Genomic DNA, 19,788 nt, shown 5'->3' on the forward strand with positions numbered 1-19,788 from the left:
CCAATAGCGTGTATTTTCTCTCGAACTCCCTTACTCTTTCTCTCAATCTTTCTCACTATAGCTCTGTCCCACCTCTCGCTCCATGGCTATTCGCTTCATGCTACGTTCGCCCTTTCTCACTCTCTCTCAATCGCTCTTTTCCTTTTCTTCGACAAAAACGCTGCACATTTTCGTGACGCTAATATTATTATTATTGCGGTTAATTTAGATTTCCCTTATTTCCGTTTATTTTTACGACAAGGATATAATCATCAACTTATCCTCATATAGCAATAAATCACTTGACCTTGCAATCAAAAACGGTTTAAATGACATCACGGTTAAAATAACTATTTATGTAATTGTAAAAACATTGCTCCGCTTATCTGACCTTGGATTGTGTAGATAATGTCATCATAAGGGTCAAAATCAGGTATTCTTAGTTATATATAAAAAGGTCTTATTCACATTGATTGGTCTTTAGAAGAAAATTAAATGTAATAAACGGTATTTTTATGCGGGATTAGAGGTTTCTTTTAAGGCAACTTTATATATATTCAATAACTTCAACATAAAAATAACAAATATGTCTATATTGTACAGAAATTTTTCATATCTTTTTTAATTATAAATTTTGATGTTTAGTAATGTTATTGCATTGGATTAAATTATCATTGTCCTCAACAAGTGAACAATTTATTGCTGGATCGTGCGGTGTCTGAATTAGTCAAGGTCTGATGGATATGACCACAGAGAATACAAATGCATATTGTATGTAATCAAGTCATAGTTAGAAAATGTATGTCTTTTTATGATTGGTAAAGTCTTTTCCTTCGTTACTGAAGGTGCTTTGACTTGAAGTAGGTGTAGTGTGGACTCAGTTTCCGGACTTAGATGGCTATTTGGTCCGTTGTGCGTTAAGTCCTGGCTAATTAAGCCAGCCTAGCTCCTTCCAGAAGCTCACAACTTTCCTGGTCACTTCGCAGGCTTCACGGAGCGATCTCACTTCTCCGAGGATTTCTGCTCGTAGGGAAGCCACAGCCACGCATTCTAGGGCTACGTGGGTGACTGATTCCTCTGCGCTGAAACAGCATCTGCACAAGGGACTGTATCGGGCCAAGGACAAAGAGATATTTATTTGGGAGACAGTGGCTCGTAATTGTCCCTATCGTTACTTTGATATTAATTCTGTTGAGACTCGTCTTTCAGTAGTAATTCTGCTGGCAGTGCTATTTTGGACTGTTTGTAGTCCCTGTTTTGCGACCAACAGTGATTTTGGAGTCATTGTATCTTTGGTGAATCCAGATTCGGAGAGGATCATCTCTTTGCAAGCTCGTTGCAGGCGTTGAAAAGCCCTAGCCGATATGTCGATTTTCTGCCTCCACACTGTTCTATCAGACAGTTGTCTCAGGGCATCAGAGATGTTGAGATTCCTATGATTGATTTCGTCAGACCACCGGGGATGCAATTGACCCTAACATCTCCTCCCATCACACCTAGATATACAAGAATTACATACAGCCTGCAAACATGTCGAGATCTTTTCTTCAACGTACGTTTTAAGATTGCCCAAAACTATTCGAATACGATACCCTCTCAACAGAATGATTGAATTGTTAAACTAAACATTTTTGGAACTCAGAAAGTCTACTTTTAGGTTTACAATATTGATGTCTGGATGTCGGTCGTTTGGCAAGCGTTATCTTACAGATGCCAGACCTATTTTTAAAGAGCATGCACTTGTTATTAAACAATGTAAAATGTTTTGTTGACTATCGTAAATTGGGTAAATATTTAAAAGATTATTTAAAGGTTTTCGTATAGTTGAAAACAATAATATTATGTTCTAAATCCCTTTCTACGGCTAGATCCTTTGGCGTTGTGTAGAGATGGGGTCACATCTTCTACCGCCTTTACCATGTGTTCTGAGGAGTTGTTGAATTGAATCTAATAAGCAAGTAGGTGAACAGCCTTCTGTGCCTGACACGCTGTTTTGGGTCTAATGCAAGCCAGTTTCCTCTCGATGTTTACCTTCACCGTTCGAGCGATTGTTAAATGCGCACTTGGACAGAAAGTCCATTGGTGCACAGTCTGATAAAACCTACGACTTCAGGGGTGAGAGTGGCATGATGAAGCCACTAGGCCAACACTGCTTAAAAAAATATCTTTAAAAAAACATAAATGGATCGTTTTGTATTAGATTTAAATCATCAAAAACAATGACGTTTTGCCAAAACAAACGTTATTCAAGGCTACTATTCTATGACTTCACTCGGGCTTCATGGCCAAGGTTAATGATATATTCGGAATAACAAGTAGATTTCGATTTGTTTTACTTAAAATCTTTTGAGTTATATAATTTAATTTTCGCCAAATGTAAAGTTTTTGGTTCTACTGTTGGTCTTTCTATTACATCATTCAAGCTGGCTTATCAATGTTTAGTAACAGTAAAATTGTTATGAATAATCGATTTTCCCATGAAAAGTAAATCGGTTTTCTTATATACTAGTGTAATTTAACATTACGAGTGTATATGATTTGGTCGACTGCGGTTACTAGACACTTGCTGTTATGTGAAACGCTGCTTTAACGATTCTAAATTCAAAATAAGTTACGTTAAATAAACCTCTTTAAATCACGATAAAAGGTATATTACTAAAATTCCTCTCGCATTGAGTGTGTCCATGGGCGGCGGTATCACTTAACATCAGATGAGCCTCTTGCCCGTTTGCCCACTGTTCTATTAAAAAAAATCATGTTTTTCAGTCGTTCAAACTTTTTTAAATTTCTATCTGGGGGGTCATGAAAGGCATATTTCTCAAGTTCCAATTCTTTAGTCACAAACTTGTTTAAAGCACTGTTAAATATGTCGTATTGAACAAATCGTAATAGCTCCACAGACTAAAGTTTAGTTAACTAATCATTAATTTTTATTGTACAAATAAGGATAATTTAATGGACGACTGTGATGGCTGTCATGCATTAATGATTTAATTACAATTTATATAAGATTTTATCGGTTTGGTCTTCGCATAAATGCGGAATCACATCCGTTTCGAATTTCTTTTTAAATAGAGCGTTTCAAAGAATGTGTAAAGTTTTATGACGAATAAATGTTTATTTATCGTTTAAATATACTTTTACGTCTGTTTTAATAAACATTTTATTACTGAGCAATCGCAATTTTTTCCCGTAGGTATCGAATCTAGGACCGATTAGAGCTGTTTATTATTTCCCGCTGCTCTCTGGCCGCGCAAGCAATGTTTATCTTATAATTGCATTACCATGTTTATTCTTATGTCTCACTCTGCAATAGAAAATATATATAAGCTATAAGTATAATCGCGATAAATAAGATACATTGCGAGGAGTTATTTCTATGTATGTTTTTGTCGAAATCACACCCACTAAAGCTAATAAATATATACTTATACGGAAACATTGAATGCAAGAGAGGGCAACGAACTCTGAAATTCCAAGTTTTTGCACTTAGTGAACGCTTGGTCGGATTAACAAAAAGTATATATTGTCATCTAGGTATTGTTACTTGATGGGTTTTTAATAAATGCAAACTGTTTACAATTTTATAGGTTTATGATGAAATCAAGTTATTTATTTTAAATACACTTTTTTTAAAGTGAATACAAATCATTAAATTTATTAGATATTATATAAATTATTTACAAAGAATATGCAAACAATTATCACGCTGGTCTCTGTAGCTACCTTAAACGCTGGAAGCATTTCCTCGCTGAATTGCGATACTTATTCGTTGAGAGAAAAAAGTCCCAGCTCTGGGTTTACCAGTACTATCTACCAGGCCCCAACTTAAATCTTTAATTAGCGCCTGTGCACTTGAACCCCACGACCCAAGAGTCTACTCCAAAGGGAGCAGAATCAAAAACTCCAAAGTTGGAGGAAAGACTCTTATATTTGAGCTGTTTATTGTTTTCCGCTGATCTACGGCGGCGCCCGCAATGTTTATTTTATAATTGCATTAACATGTTTATTCTTATGTCTTACTCTGCATTAGAAAATAGATATAAGCTTTATGTAATCGCCTTAGAATCAAGTGTATTGTAATATGATGTAAGAGGATATATTTCTACTTTGAATTAACATAAATCTGGTGATTATACGAGTAGTAGACAGCTTCGTGGCTTATTATAGACTAGACTTTGTCACATGTCACTCTATTGTTATAAAATCTTTACTGGAAATCATAATTTGTTGAAATTACGTTTTTCACTTGTTTGGATTAATACCTGCAGCTGAGTTTCGTCATCGGACGTCAAGGCAGAATACAAAATAACATCCGAATCACCTCGACGTCAGTCGTTCAAAACTGAGTGTTGTTAAGGCAGTTTTTGCCGCGCACCGCCACTATGTGGAACCAGCTGCCCACTGAAGTATTTCCGAACCGATTCGACTTAGGGTCCTTCAAAAAAGCAGCTTAAAAGGCCGGCAACGCACTTGCGAGCCTTCTCCCATAAAAAACATAACTTTAAATGCAATAATCCTATGATACAAGCAAATCTCTCACCTACTACATTAGGTATAGGTCGTAGTATCGATTGGCCCATTTCGCCACCGCATAGGGTTGCGCGCGCAACATTGAAAAATCGAAGTCCCAGGAATCTTCCTAACCTCGAACCCTAAACAGCTGTTTTAAATAATAATTCGGCAACACCGAGCGCGTGGACGCGATTACGAAATAATTTAAATTTAGACCCGGCGTTTTTACGTTGTCCAATTCATTCAGTTTTCAGACTTTGGTGAGACGTAACGTTTAATACGTTGTGTTATTTAGGTTACATTAAAGAGTGATTTTGTGAACAATGAATAGTGGTTGTGTTTAGTGAACAGAATGGAGGAGTTTGATTATGACTTCGCGTATGAGTGCCGGGTTGGTATTTTCTTACCTGTTCTGTTGCGGAAAACTGTCTTTTGTAAATCAATTGATAGTCCGCTGTTTTGATATTCCATGTTGTTTTTATAATATTTTATCAGTGGCTATGCAGCCTTTTTAGGCCCGGCCCTCAAATTTATGTATCTGTTTCATGATCATTTGTCAATACACTAGGCAAGTAGGTACCTGTGCCTGTCACATGAAGTCGACTTTTAGGATCTAAAGCAAGCCGGTTTCTTCACGATATTTTTCCTTAACCGTTCGAGAGAAAGTTAAATGTGCACATAGAAAGTCCATTGGTGCACAGCCGGGGATCGAACCTACGACCTCAGGGATGAGAGTCGCATGCTGACGCCACTAGGCCAACACTGCTCTGCTGCTTTATAATATTTGAGATAAAAATAATTAAATTAAACCTAAAATCTAATAATACTTATTACTTATAAACATTAAATTTAATAATACTTTTGAATTATATTCAGAAAATTTCAATATTCCATGGTAATTGTGATTAATATTTCTACAATATTTAAAATTAGGATTTTTTTTTATTGTTTTGTTATATTATTATTTTTAATTATTACAGCGCCTTGTCGAGGCAATGGCGCCGCGCTCAGCACGCTCTTTCCGCCAAGAGTTTAATATGCAAGACGTGGCCAGCACAGAACATACCTACACAACTCATTATACCTCTGAAAAGTAAGTAATCGTTTTAATTTTAGCTAGGTTAATTCGCTGCAAACGAAGATTATTCTCTAACGGCCTCGTTATTCCTTCACCTGACAGATATGTGAAAACTTCACACACGACGGAATTAGATGGTCATTCATCTGTTAAGACAATGACCAATGGCAAGCTCCCTAACTACAAAAATAAATCTATATCGCCCGATGAAGACCGACCTGATGTAAGAAATCTTAAACGAGTCCACAAAATGTATGAGGGACCCAATATAATTGAATCCAGAGGTATAATTCACCCTGAAACAAGGGAAATATTGACAGTCGGTCAAGCGATTAGTATGAGGATATTAGACGTACGAACGGGGAGATTATTATCTTCTCCTGATACAAGGCAAACAATAACAATTGAAGAAGCCGCGAAGGAAGGCCTCATCGACCCTAAACTAGCTGCGAGGCTGACAGGACCTTGCGGCATGACTGAAGATGGAAACGAAGTCACATTGCTAGAAGCCATCCAAAGAGAACTCTACGATGCAGAACAAGGACTCTCAGATCCGGCGGAGAAGCGCATTAAGGTGACTGTCGGAAGCGAACCAAATCAAGGAATGAGTATATCGGATGCGGTAAATCGTGGTCAAGTTGACTTGCAAAGAGGTCTTTATAGACTGCCTAATGGAACTTATATTACCATAGCAGAAGCCTATCAGCGAGGCTACCTCATATATAACGAGATAATAAAAATAAAATCGAGTGCTTTGTCTTTATCAGACGCGATTAGTCAAGAACTTGTAGATAACAGTGGTTGGATTTTGGACCGTAATTCCGGTGATAGGTTTCAATTAGATGTAGCAATTAATAATGAACTTATAAACCCAAATGTTAGGGAAATTGTTGACCACAAAAATGATACAAAAGTTACGCTTGCTGAAGCGTTGGAGATGAATTTAATTAATACTAAACACTCTAAATACGTACATAATGTTACAAAAGAAAAGCTATCTTTCAAAGACGCTGCAGCTAAGCGTTTCATTTGTAAACCAATGACATTAAAAGATATATGCGATAAAAGCTTGATGACGAATGATGGTAAAGTTTTGTCTGCCGCCAATAAGTCACATCTTAGTATTTTAGAAGCAATATCCACAGGTGTGCTCGATAGTGATACAATTAAATGCGTTACTGATACGACTTCTGGGCAACTTTTAACCCTATCTGAAGCGTTGGCTGCTAGAATTATATTGCCCGATAATAAATATCGTGATAATTTAACCGGTGAAATTTGTAGTATACCAGAAGCAGTAGATCGTGGTCTTATAACATCAGTGTCACAGAGGTCTTTATTCGATATAGACGGTTTTCGAGACCCAAAAACCGGTGAATTCGTATCCTTTAACGTCGCTCTTGGTAAAGGTAATCTTAAATATGTAAATGGTGAAACATTCCTAAAATCAGAAAGTGGTGATTTTGTGTTTATAGAGGATTGTACAAAGGTATCGATTGTACGTCCCGAGGTTTTGGAAATGTTTAGTCGAAAAATAGGAGTATATGAAAGTGATAAGGAACTTACTGTGTTAGATGCCGTTTTTAAAGGTGTCCTAGATTCTAAAACCGGTTATCTCCTTGAACCCATTTCTAAAAAGCCCATTCCATTTAATAAAGCTGTTGAAATAAACATAATAACACCTGAAGGAGCTGCATTGTTAAATTCACTTTTAAATATTACACTAACAGTACAGACAGTAACTAAAACTGTTAAGCGTTATGTCACAGTTACAAATACTAGCGAAAGAAACAAATTAGAAACAATCATAACTTTCTCAGAAGCGGTAAGACGTGGTTTAATTGATGAAAATACTCAAACGTTCACAGATCCCACTACGGGCATAGTGTTTCCAATTCAACAAGCGTTAGATGAGGGAATTTTAGGGGTTGACCAAAATGATCCACGCGTTACTCGAATCTCTGACCGAGTGACGAGAAAAGATTTAGTGCCGGGCCAAGTTGTAGAGTTAAAAATTACAAAAAAATCGTTCATAAAAGAACTTCCGGCTAGCCCCGAAAGTAAAGTAGAATTCGATAATCAACCAGAAACTGTAAAAAGTCCTGATTTTGTCATGGACTCAAAACATAAAGAAAACATTGCACAAGAAGTAAAAACTTCAACATCTATGGAAACTGAACCGTCGGTAACATCCCTGACTATTAAGAAAAATACCATTGAACTACCACGAGGTGGATGGACTCTGAAAGAGGCCATTCAGCTGAACCTTTTTGACCCGGTTAATGGTATTTTTGTTATTCCAGGTACTGACAGAGTTCTTGACTTTAAGGAGGCATTAAAATTAAACCTGATTAATAATGAATCGGCACACGTAGTTGATCTAAAAACTAAAAACAGATTGCTATTAGATAAGGCAGTAGAACGTCATATTTTAGATAGCAAAGGCCAATATAATCATCCTAACGGAAATCTTACAATGAAAGATGCTATTGCCAAAAAATACGTATTATTTATAAGCCTTTCAACATCTTCCCATTCCCAAAAGGTTATAACATTTACTTCTATGTCAGGAATGCCAGATAAAATGGACGTCACTGACGTACAAGAACCGAGCGTTGTGTTGACAGAGGATCAATCTGTTCTCGAACCAGTACAAGTAAAGCCCGGGGTCATCTATGATCCCTCAACTGCGTTATTTATTTCTACCACTTCGGGTACCTCCGGCAATATCATTGAAGCTATAGAACAAGGTTTAGTGCCTAGTGATTCCGTCAAAATTTTAGACCCTCAAACAAGAGAAGTAATTAATTTGAATCAAGCATTAAATAAGGGAATTGTTGATAAAAATACCGCGCAATACCTTCACGAATCAGGTCAGAAAATTAGTTTAAATGATGCCGCTAAAATAGGATTAGTTACGGTTGTAGGGGCCCCATTAGTGGCCGCCTCAAAAATAATTCAGCTTGTTAAAAGTACTATGGTGGTCGATCATAAAACAGGAGAGGAGGTGCCTATGGAAGTTGCGTATGAAAGAGGGTTAGTTGATACGAATACGTACAAACGATATGAGGAATCATTGAGAGAAAAAACACCTAATGATGAATCAGTATCTGTTCCAAAAGATGCAACAGATACAACAATACAACCAAAAACAATCGTTTCTAAAAGTAGACTAACCGTCGATACAAAAATAAATACGAGTTCCGATTTTCCTATTAAGACACAGCGTGAATACGAAATAAATATTATGGATCCTAAATTTGTTGAACTTACGGACGAACAGTTAAACAATAAACCGAAATACTTTCCCAATGAGTTAAATCCAATAGTTGAACAAGCGGGAGACTCTAAACCAACTATTTTACAGAAACTAAGAAAACGAGTAATCACTGTGAAAGAAGCATACGATGAAAGTTTAGTTGATGAACGCACAGCTACGATACTGAATAGCATTTCTACCAATAAATATGAAGACGGGACAACGTTAACCCTAGATCGTGCGATGGACTTACAGTGCATAGATAAAAACACAGGATGTATTAAGGATCCCATACGTGGTGATACTATGGTTATTAAAGAAGCACTCAACAGAGGTATGTTGGATGAAAGCGGTCACGGTGAACTACTGTTACCCCTATTTAGACCGTTAACAATACCTGAATTGTTAGAACAGGGACTTTTAGATGGCACTTCTGGTAAAATCATTCATCCTGAAAGCGGTGTTCTCTTAAATTTGAAGGAAGCTATAATATGCGATATTGTTGACCCATTATCTTCAATAGCGATTTATCCTGGCGGAGATATAAATATTTCTGAAGCAATTTTGCATGGAATAATTGATGATGAAAAAAATATAATACAAACTAGTCACGGACCTGCAGATTTATTGTCGGCAACAAATTTAGGTGTTTTCCCCGAAAGAGAGGTCCTGTGTGACATTCCACCTGCAGCTATGACACTACCAATAGCCATTAAGTATGACCTGGTAAACCAAGAAACAGGTACCTTTAAACAACCTCTTACCAATGAATTGATTCCCTTACACGAGGCAATAGAAAAGAAAATCATAATGGCAATTCCTTACCCCTATGATACCAAGACAGCCACGACTCTCGAAAAAGCTTTTAAAGAAGGCTTAGTTAATTTTAACAAGGGCACATTTACTGATCCAAAATCTAAACAAGTGATGTCAATTGACAAAGCTTTGGAACAAGGTTTACTTATCATAGAGCCAAATGAAAAATCCTTAGATATTAAAGGTGTTATTACAACAATCACTGAAACATTTTCTTCTCAGCATACAGTTACAACAAAAATGGTAGAGCTATTATCTGATTATGTTCTGGTCAATGCAAAGGAGGTTAAAAACATGAAAACGGGAGAAATTATTTCTATAGAAGAAGCCCGTCAAAAAGGCATTGTTAGAGACGAACAGACTAAGAAGGAAGAGTTTGTTACCAATTGTTCAATGATTAATTTCAAAGATGCGCTGGAATTTGGATACATAAACTTGGATGATAATACTTTTACTCACCCTAACACAGGAAATACTTGTTCTATCTTTAAAGCTGTTAAAACTGGCCTTTTGAACACAGCTGCTCCAGCAGAGAAAATAACTGTCGAGAACTTAAAAAATGTGGAAATGCTTGACCTTAATGAGGCTTTTGATCTTTTATTTGATGACAAAACAGGAAAATACAGAGATCCAAGATCCCAAAACAAAATGGTAACATTTGAAGAAGCTTTAGAACAAAGTATTATTAATGCAGAAGGTATTATATATGACATTAATTCTGGCAAACCAGTTACTCTTAAGAAAGCCTTAAAAACTGGATTGTTAGACAAGAAAACAGGAAAAATTCAAGAGCCAGATTCAGGAAAGTCTTTTGACATTAAAGAAGCCGCAAAAATGGGTTTGGTTGCAATTGTAGGAGCCCCTGTTCTGGCAGGAATGGCTCTCGTACAAGGTGCGAAAATAGTGGCTAATAAAATAATGGATCCTAATGTAAATGAAAAAACGAATTTAACAGAAAATGCAGATGCCATCAAAACTGTTACTGAAATGTCCACTAGGAAAGCAATCATTCCAATCGACAAGACCGAAAATCAAGGAGTTGAAAAAGATGCTCAGAATAAAGATACTAAGTCTAAATTAAATGATTTGAATAAGAATGTTAAAGTTAAGATAACGGATGATAACGGTCAAATAAGTAAAAATGACGCCGAGAAAGTTACACAAATATATCAAAAAGCATTATCTGAGGACGCAGCTGTTTCACAACAATCTTCCTATAAAAAAACTGAATCTTTTCAAAGTATAACAGAATCAACTAATTTAGTCTATGAAAAACAATCTTTAAATGATTTTCAATCAAACTTGAAGAATGTAACCACTGAATTTATTAAACACGAAAATAATGATAATGTGTCTGAACCTATAATAAATATCCCATCGAAGACAAGTAGTCAAGAATCGAAAGACACTATATCTACTGATGACTCAGTTACATCCCCTATATCTACGATAACTAACGAAAATAATACATTAGTAAAAACTAAAGGATCAAGTGCTGGACCGGCATTAAATGTTGTTAACGATAGATTTATTGAATCTTCACAAAGCGATATTTATAGCCATTCGCCACGACAGGAAAAACTACAAAGCAAATCGGATGAAACTCTTGCAGAGTCTTTCAAAGTTACTGAGCCAGTTTCTCATGTGGTAGAAGTAACACCTGGAATTGTTTATGACACAGAAAGAAATGTGATTATATCCACAGAAACAGGAAGAATCAGTGACGTTATATCTGCTGTAAGTGAAGGACGTATTCCACCTGATGCAGTAACAATTTTGGACCCTAAATCTCAACAGAAAATTAATATAAGTGTTGCTCTTAGCAAAGGAATAATCAATAAAGACAACGGTGACGTACAGGACAAAAGTGGAAAAAACATATCTTTTGCGGAAGCTGCTAAATTAGGCTTAGTAGCAATTGTAGGAGCACCTATATTAGCAATATCAAAAACAGTAGAACTCGTAAAGGACGTAATGTCTGAGGATAGTAAACCTAGCCAAGTGCTACAAAAGACGGAAGCCTCTAGCGCCGCGATTCCAGATAAAAATGGATCTAATCAAGTCAACATCAAACAGTCTGAAGTACCATTTACAGTTGACAGGAATACCCTTGACAGTGTACTAGAATTCGAAAAACCTAAAAGGTTAGATGTTACTAGTATACATGATATTAAAACTGAATCAGCTAAGCTAATAGATGCAGAGAAACAGCCATTGCCGGATACTGAAGAAATAATAGAAAATGCTGCCACAAAAGAGATAACCGAAAAACCTAAAATTCTTTTTGAAAATATACCATTAATTGATGCAATCACAGAAAGTAAAATTGAACCAAAGATATGCAGAATTATTGTAAATGGCTCTGAAATGCCTCTTACTGTTCAGGATTCTATTGATCAGGAACAGATTAGCAGATTTACACCGGTAGATGTTATTTCTAAGAGTTGCGTTGTTGTTAGAGTTTCCCAGCCTAAAACTCACATAGCTATATCATCAAAATTGACTCCAGAAGAACTATCAGAGATGAGAGTATATGATATCGAAAAGCAAGGCTTTGTAAATCCCGAAACTGGAGCCAAAATATCGTTTGAAGAGCTTGTTTATGGTCTCCAGGTATTTGATCCTAGTTCTATTTTAGTAAAAGATTTAAGTTCTAAATCGGACACGTTTATTCCATTTGACGAAGCTATTGCTAAACCAATTATTGATAAATCAACTGGGCAAATGGTAAATCCCAAAACTGGGAAACGTGTGTCATTTTTAGAATGTGTACGAATTGGATGGATCGTCGAAAAACCAGAGGACATGTCGATCTTAGAACATGTTAGCATAGAAACTGCGTTAGAAAAAGGTACATACAATGCACGCACGGGTGAAATTCAGGATCCTAACACAGGTGAAATCATTCCTATCTCTGATGCTATACAAAAAGGTGTTATTGATCAAGATACGCTCTATATAACAATACCGGTAACAAAAGAAACGATAACGATTTTAGAAGCGGTGGACCGAGGAACTATCGAAATTTGTAACGGATTTATTACGATTATTGAAACTCAAGAAATAATCGAAATAAGTGTTGCTATTCAAAAGGGTATTCTTACATTCTCGCGAAGACCAATATCTATTAAGGCAGCAATTGACAATAATATGTATGAACCTATTTCTGGAAAAATTAAGGATAGTGCTACGGAACAATTAGTTAGTGTCGGAGATGCAGTGTCAAGAAATATTTTACATCCAACTATATCTGAAATAAAAGATACCGCGTTAGAAAAGTACATACCTTTAGTAGAAGCAATTGAAACAAAATTGATAAATCCAGACACCGGAAAAATTACCGACAAAAAGACTGGTGTTGTGATGCCGTTGGACAGCGCATTGCGAAGTGGACTTGTAGCCACTAAAGCAGTTACCTTTTCTTTATTTGATATTATTGAATTGGGATATTACTCACCAGACACCTGCAAAATATTGAACCCTAAATCAGGTGAAATTGTTTCATTGCGCAAGGCTATACATGACCAGTTGGTTGATACATCGGACGTTAAAATAAAAGATGACAAAACCGAGACAGTTGTAGCTTTTGATCAAGCAGCCAAATTGGGTTTGATAGATTTAGAACAGGGTGTTCTAACATCGCCACCCTTAAATTTAAAAGATGCTTATGAAAAAGGATATTTACTTAATGACAAAAAGCCCTGGACTTTACAGGAAGGCTTAGTTCAAGGATTCTATGATTCAGAAACTGGACTGTTAACTATAAATGACAAATCAATGACATTAGCAGACTCAATTGAGGTAGGAAATATTAATCCTGAAGCACTCACGGTGAGAAATTCTGTAACGGGTGAAATAATTTCACTAAATGACGCCATCAATGAAGGTATTATTGACTCAAAGGAAGGCAAAGTAAGAGATCCAATTCAAGGCGATAAAATTTCTTTGACTGACGCATCTGAGCGCGGTCTTATTCTTCCAGCGAAACGTAAGCTTAGTTTGCCTGAAGCTGTTTTTAAAGGATTTTATGATCCAAAAACAGGTAAATTTTCACACCCACACAGTAAAGAAAAAGTTCAAACCGACAGGGCTATTAAGAAACGAATGATTGATCCCCAATCTACTCTAGTTCACGTTGGAGGTAAAGTAATTCCTTTCGAATTTGCTGTAGATAAAGGTATTGTGGATGGCAGAACCGGAACAATATCATTAGGTGACGAAAGAGTTGACTTCCGCGAAGCTTTTGAAAGGGGTATTCTAGTTGAAGTTCGTAGACCGCTCTCTCTTATAGAAGCGCTTGAAAAGGGTGTTTACAATGAAATTACCGGTCTGTTTATGGATCCGCAATCGGGTAAAAAATATACATTATCTGAGGCAATAAAAATAAACCTCATTGATCCCCAATCCGTTCACATACAAGATAATAGACTTGGTAAATGGGACAAAATTACTATATCCGAATGTCTTGAAACTGGTGTAATTGATGACGAAAGTGGTAAGATAAAAAATATAAATAGCGATAATGAAGCTATAAGCCTTCACAAAGCTTTTGAAATTGGTTTGCTAGTAGACGGAAAAGCTCCCATAAGCTTACAGAGAGCATTGCATCAGGGAATATATGACGATGCTTTAGGTAAAATTGTAGATCCCATTACAGGTCGTAAAATAACGTTACACGAGTCGATTAGACGTTCCATAATTAGTCCCAAGTATCTTTGCTATTTTGATAAAAAATCTGAAAAACCCCTCACATTGGCTGAGTGTTGTCGAAGTGATATTATTGACCGTAGAAGCGGTATGTTTAAGGAGCCCGGTTCTGATGTCCAAATATCTTTATCTGAAGCAATGAGTCTAGGCCTAATTGTCGATATTGAAAGTGCAGGCTTTTCGTTGTACGACGCACTTTCAATGAATATGTACAATATTTCGGAATTAGTTTTTGTTCATCCAGTCACAGACAGAAAGATTACTCTTAAATATGCAATCGCTGAAGAATTAATCAATCCTGAAACCTCTCTCGTTAAACACATTCCGTCAAATAAATATATCAAATTACCTGAAGCTATCGAAAGTGGTATTGTCGATGAAAATAGCAGTGTATATATTTTACCGAATGGTAGCCAAATTAATTTACTCGATGCCAAACATCGGGGCTTAGTCGTCACTTCAAAGAAAAATCTGAGCTTGGAGGAAGTTATAAAGAACGGTCTTTTTAGGGCAGACAATGCAAAAGTAGTTGATCCCACCAACAATGAGTTTGTTGATATCAAAAAAGCCATTGAAATAGGTCTTATTAATCCTGAATTAACTGTTGTTAAAGACAGCTCATCAGGAAAATTCAAACCTTTACTTAATGCTATACAACAGGGTGATGTTGATGTTATCAAAGCAAGAGTCCTTGACACTAAGGCGAAGAAAACGTATTCTCTTGATATCGCTTTTGATAAAGGACTTCTTGTAACGATTGCACAGCCTATCACTAGTCAAACAGTTTCGAAACGCTACGTTTCTGAGGTGACGTCGAAAGAACCTTTGTTACGCGAGTTTACTTTAGACGAAGCCATAAAATATGAATTTATCGATCCAGAAACCGCTTTAATAAAAGATCCTCACAAAAATAAATACATTCCGCTAAAACTAGGTATTACGGAGGGTATAATTGATAAAAACGTTAAAGGCCTCTTTGACACACAAAATCCTAAAACACTTTGCTTTAATTTTGAAAACAGTTTAATCGTTTATGTTAGGCAACCGTTAACTTTCGAGGAAGCTATAGAACAGGGTCACCTAAATGTTAGTAATGCTCGGTTTATTGATCCACAATCCAAAGAGGTATTATCCATCAAAGACGCTGCTATTTTGGGATATATTGATTCAGACACTGCGCTCATTAAAGATAATCTCAAAAAGAGGTTAGTCAAGCTTCCTGAGGCTTTCCGTAAAGGGCTCATGGATGCCGAAAAGGGTAACATATTAGATACTGAAACATCTAAACTCAATACGCTTAACGCTGCTATCGAATCTGGTCTTCTAATGACCCCGAAGAAGAGCTTTAGTTTGATTGAAACTATAAACTTTGGTATTTATAATCCAACAACTGGAGCTCTGAACGATCCATTTATTACTACTAGCGTCATCGATAGAAAGAAATTGACTTTAGGCGACGCGATAAAGCAAGGTATTGTCGATCCGTCTAGCACAGTTGTGAAAGATCCAGAGACCGGAAAAATCTTGCCATTGGTACAAGCAATTGAACAACAGCTTATAAATCCAGTAGAAGGAACAATAACGATTGACCCGAAGAAAGGCATCAGTCTCGATTTGGTCAAAGCTTTTAAGAAGGGTTACTTACTGCCAGCAGAAACCAGGGTGAGTTTGTTTTATTTTTCTCAGTCGTTGTGCTTTAACAAAGCCGAGGTGTTGCTTTTACTTTTTATTTTCCCATTCCTTGGTGATCTTTTTTAAGCGTGTGGCTTAAATTGAGCATGGCACAACGTCACTCACTTTATTTTTTTTATAAATAGGTGGCATAATCATCGTATCATAAAAGCTTTTAGTGAAAATGTTACAAAAATAGAAATGTCTATGACTAGCACAAAAAAGAATTTTACACTAGATTACACAGTATTCTACTTTGTTAAAAAATATTAATTTATTTAAAAATCGAATGTTATTAAAATATAATTGAAATCTTAACTTCGATATTGTTTATTTATTTCGTAAATTGCATTTCATTTTTTTTTCTATTTAGATGCTTATGATTAGGTAAATACAGTTTGCAACTGATTGTGTTCGTTTATTTTACAAAACAATCGGTATTAAATATGTTAGCTAAGCGTTTAATGACAAGAATATGTATTTCAATAAGGAGCAACCAATAAGTTGTAAATGTTTAATGTGCTTTCACATTTGTAATAAGGCTCGATGTATGTTGTTTTTTATTTCCAGCTGTTGCCTGCGATGCTAAAGAGCCCTTTTGAGCTAAATCGTGAATGCTTGCCTTTGAGGGATCATATTAACGACGATTTAAAAGAACCATCACAAAATATCTAACATCCATATTCACTTTGTGCTAAGAATGTCTAGAGAGGCCGACATAGACGCAATGTCAGCATCGGTCTCTCGCTTTCCTATGTTTGCTTCCTCATTTGGAAACCAGTGATCTATGACAGCTGGTTTAATATTGATATCACTTAGCGTTATACCATTAAATATACGTTCCGACGTACTCATTCCTTGGGATATATTATGTTTATTTTCGATTTTCGAATGCATGAGTGATGCTAGTCGGAAACCCGCGGTGCAAACATTCACAATATCAAATGGTAAAACATTTTCTGCAAACACAAAGGTAGTATTTATACGTTCATTACCGTTGTATTAAGCGTCTTGATGGGAACTTATTTCATTTGTTTTGTTTTTTGCAAATTCTTTTCGATGCTTTAATCAACAAATGAAATGAGATCTCCAAGTAATTAAGTGTTATCGTTGAAATCATATGAATGTAAATTTAAAACGAAAACTTTCCGAGTTTCAGATATCTACCGAGGTATTTCTATTCTTTTATTATTATCTTAACACATAACTCTAACATTAATACAAACGAAGATGTTGATACCATTACCGTGCTCGAATTGCAAATGTCATTTGCATTGTACACAGCTTGCATGCCACGCTTTTTGCACCTTTGACGCACCAAAACAGGATGTGTTTCTTCACACTCATGATCTATGTTGTCTTGTCGTATATTGGTTATCGTCTGCGCTCTGTAGTTCTGCTTCTAGAGGCTTGGGTAGAACTGTATATCTCAAGTTATATATCATTTCACTTTTGTTTACGCGAGAACTACACATGTGAAGAAAACTTTTTAACGGATTTAACGCATATTTATTACTCACTTAACTCGAAGTTTCGAATGCTCATGGTCAGCTAGATTCAAGATAGAGTCTATACCAATTAATATAATCTTCGAGATTAAATTCGTAAAAAAGTTTTGATCAATTTTCACTGTAATGCACCTTGTGATTGAAAGGCACTGCTTTTAGTGAGCATTGTATAATATTGTGTAGTGCAAGATGTTGTTATGGGTTTAACCCATTTGAAAGTCGTATAGAAGAGTACTAATACTATGTTATTTATGTAGCAAGCAGTCGAAGAGAAGTACAGGCTTTGCGATGAGACCCTGTCGAAGTTATTGGAATGGATCGCAGTGGTGGAAGAGAGACTGGCGAACCAAGAAGCGGTGAAGGAGGACATGGATGAAATTCGTAACCAGATAAATATATTGAAAGTATGTACTGAGATTTAGATAATAATAATGGACAACTGGTGTTTTAAGTATCTGTAAAGGCCAAATTATAACTGAACATTTGAATAGTTGCATATCCGGTCCACTGTCTTACGTTCCACAACCACGACTTTTTTTTAATTTTTATTTATTTATTCTAACTTTTCTTTCTTTATGTTCACCTAGCTCTTTTCTCTCTTAATAAGACATGATTACTAGAAAGTGTACCTTGTCCTGATCTTTCTTTAAAACAGTCTTTCTCATATTACAGTTAATCAAGGACGACCTTGACAGTCACCAACGTCAAGTATCAGCTTGTGCCGATCAGGCGAAGCAGCTTCTGGTCTCTGGAAGTGATGTGTTAGCTCCGCATGAGGTAAGCTGTTATTCAGATCTTGTGGTATCATGGAAGGTCTTATAGGGGCAATGTTTCCCTCCTTCCTATTGTAAAGTAAATGTCATCTGTCAAGCTTGCCTTAAGAGTCCTGAGTTACCGATTGTTTAATTTTGCAAATAAACATACTTGTATTAAAATTAAACTAATTGTTAATATTTTTCTGCTAGGTGGCAGCATTGGAACGTGGAGTGAGACAGCTGAAGCAGCGCTGTGACAAATGTACGGACAAATGCGATAAAATGTTGAGAAAACTTGTTGTCGCGAGAGACGAACTTGGAAAGTTTACGTAAGTTAAAAAATCGAATTAAAAATATAAAAAAATGTTTAAAATAAGTGGAGAATGATAGGTACGAATTTAATTTTTTAATATTATAAATTTAGTTTACCAAGTCTTTAATATCCAGGACTTCATGGTTAAGGCACAGCCGTCCTGGATTTGATAACCAGCTAAAACAATTGAATAGGCATAAATTCAGGTTAAAACTTTCTTTTCTTTTCAGGAATGAACTTAATGCTTTCAACACCTGGATGGAGGGTGCCTACCGCACTCTCGAAGACAAGGAAGTGGCTTTGTCAAAGGTTGACAACCTGGCAGGACAAAGCGATGAGGTCAGAGATTTTGTTTCTGACGTCATAGCGCACCAAGCAGACTTGCGTTTCATCACTATGGCTGCGCAGAAGTTTGTGGACGAAAGCAAGGTGTGTAGGAAATATATATTTTAGAAACCGCGTGAATATTAAAAAGAAGAATTGACGAATCTCTCGGAATCATGGCAGCGTTATAAAATAGATTTTTTTAGTCGTACCAATTCAAAATTTCATTTGCATCACCTTGATGGCTGGGATTCTCCCACAGTCCTGTTCACAAGACACTTTCTTTTTCTTGGTCTTTCTTCTATGACCTCCACGTTCAAAGAAATAGTGTACTCCTTTCTCAAAGCTGTTCGCTTTTCCGAAATAAAACTATTCTTTTTATATATTTTCCAATTTTTCTGTCCATAAAATCCTTTCCCTGAGTTCATGAAATAAATATTTTAAAATATACCGTAAGACGTCTTCGACTTAGCGCTTAGTATCATATTTGGCAATTTCTTTTTACCTAACTTTTCATTGACATATAGTTATAAAAATGATTTATCTTTCAGGAATTCCTCAACATCCTAAACGACTACCGTACGTCGTTACCCGCGCGTCTGTCGCACGTGCCCGTGCCCGTAGATAGTGCCGTACGCGAACATGCTGGTCTCGCGAGAAGGAGACACGGAGAACTCGCGTCTAGGGCCCAACGCCTATTAGACCGGCTCAGGATGGCCACTGACGGCTCGTCCAGGTACAGGGAGGCTGTACAGCGGGCTCAGAGATGGATGCAGTCGGTAAGTACTTTTGTTCATTTAAAACACTTGACGTAGTTTACAGTTTATAAAATAATTATTATGTTAACTTTTTACGTCCTCTAG

The 19,788-nt window shown here is 36.3% G+C and overlaps 1 protein-coding gene across 34 annotated transcripts in view; it reads left to right on the forward strand.

Moving 5' to 3' along the window:
* LOC125059885 (dystonin) overlaps positions 1-19,788 on the forward strand; it is a 243,672-nt gene that overhangs the window by 167,182 nt on the left and 56,702 nt on the right. For 15 of the 34 annotated variants that reach the window (XM_047664536.1, XM_047664538.1, XM_047664543.1 and 12 more), the window contains exons 1-6: positions 6,165-16,016; positions 17,791-17,937; positions 18,206-18,310; positions 18,499-18,617; positions 18,832-19,030; positions 19,477-19,704. In XM_047664536.1, the coding sequence (XP_047520492.1) occupies positions 6,177-16,016; positions 17,791-17,937; positions 18,206-18,310; positions 18,499-18,617; positions 18,832-19,030; positions 19,477-19,704 (10,638 nt within the window). In that variant the 5' untranslated portion in view covers positions 6,165-6,176. The other 19 variants (XM_047664555.1, XM_047664554.1, XM_047664558.1 and 16 more) reach the window with 3 other exon arrangements.

This window comes from Pieris napi, chromosome 20 (assembly GCF_905475465.1).
Source record: "Pieris napi chromosome 20, ilPieNapi1.2, whole genome shotgun sequence".
In the NCBI taxonomy this organism is placed as follows: Eukaryota; Metazoa; Arthropoda; class Insecta; order Lepidoptera; family Pieridae; genus Pieris; species Pieris napi.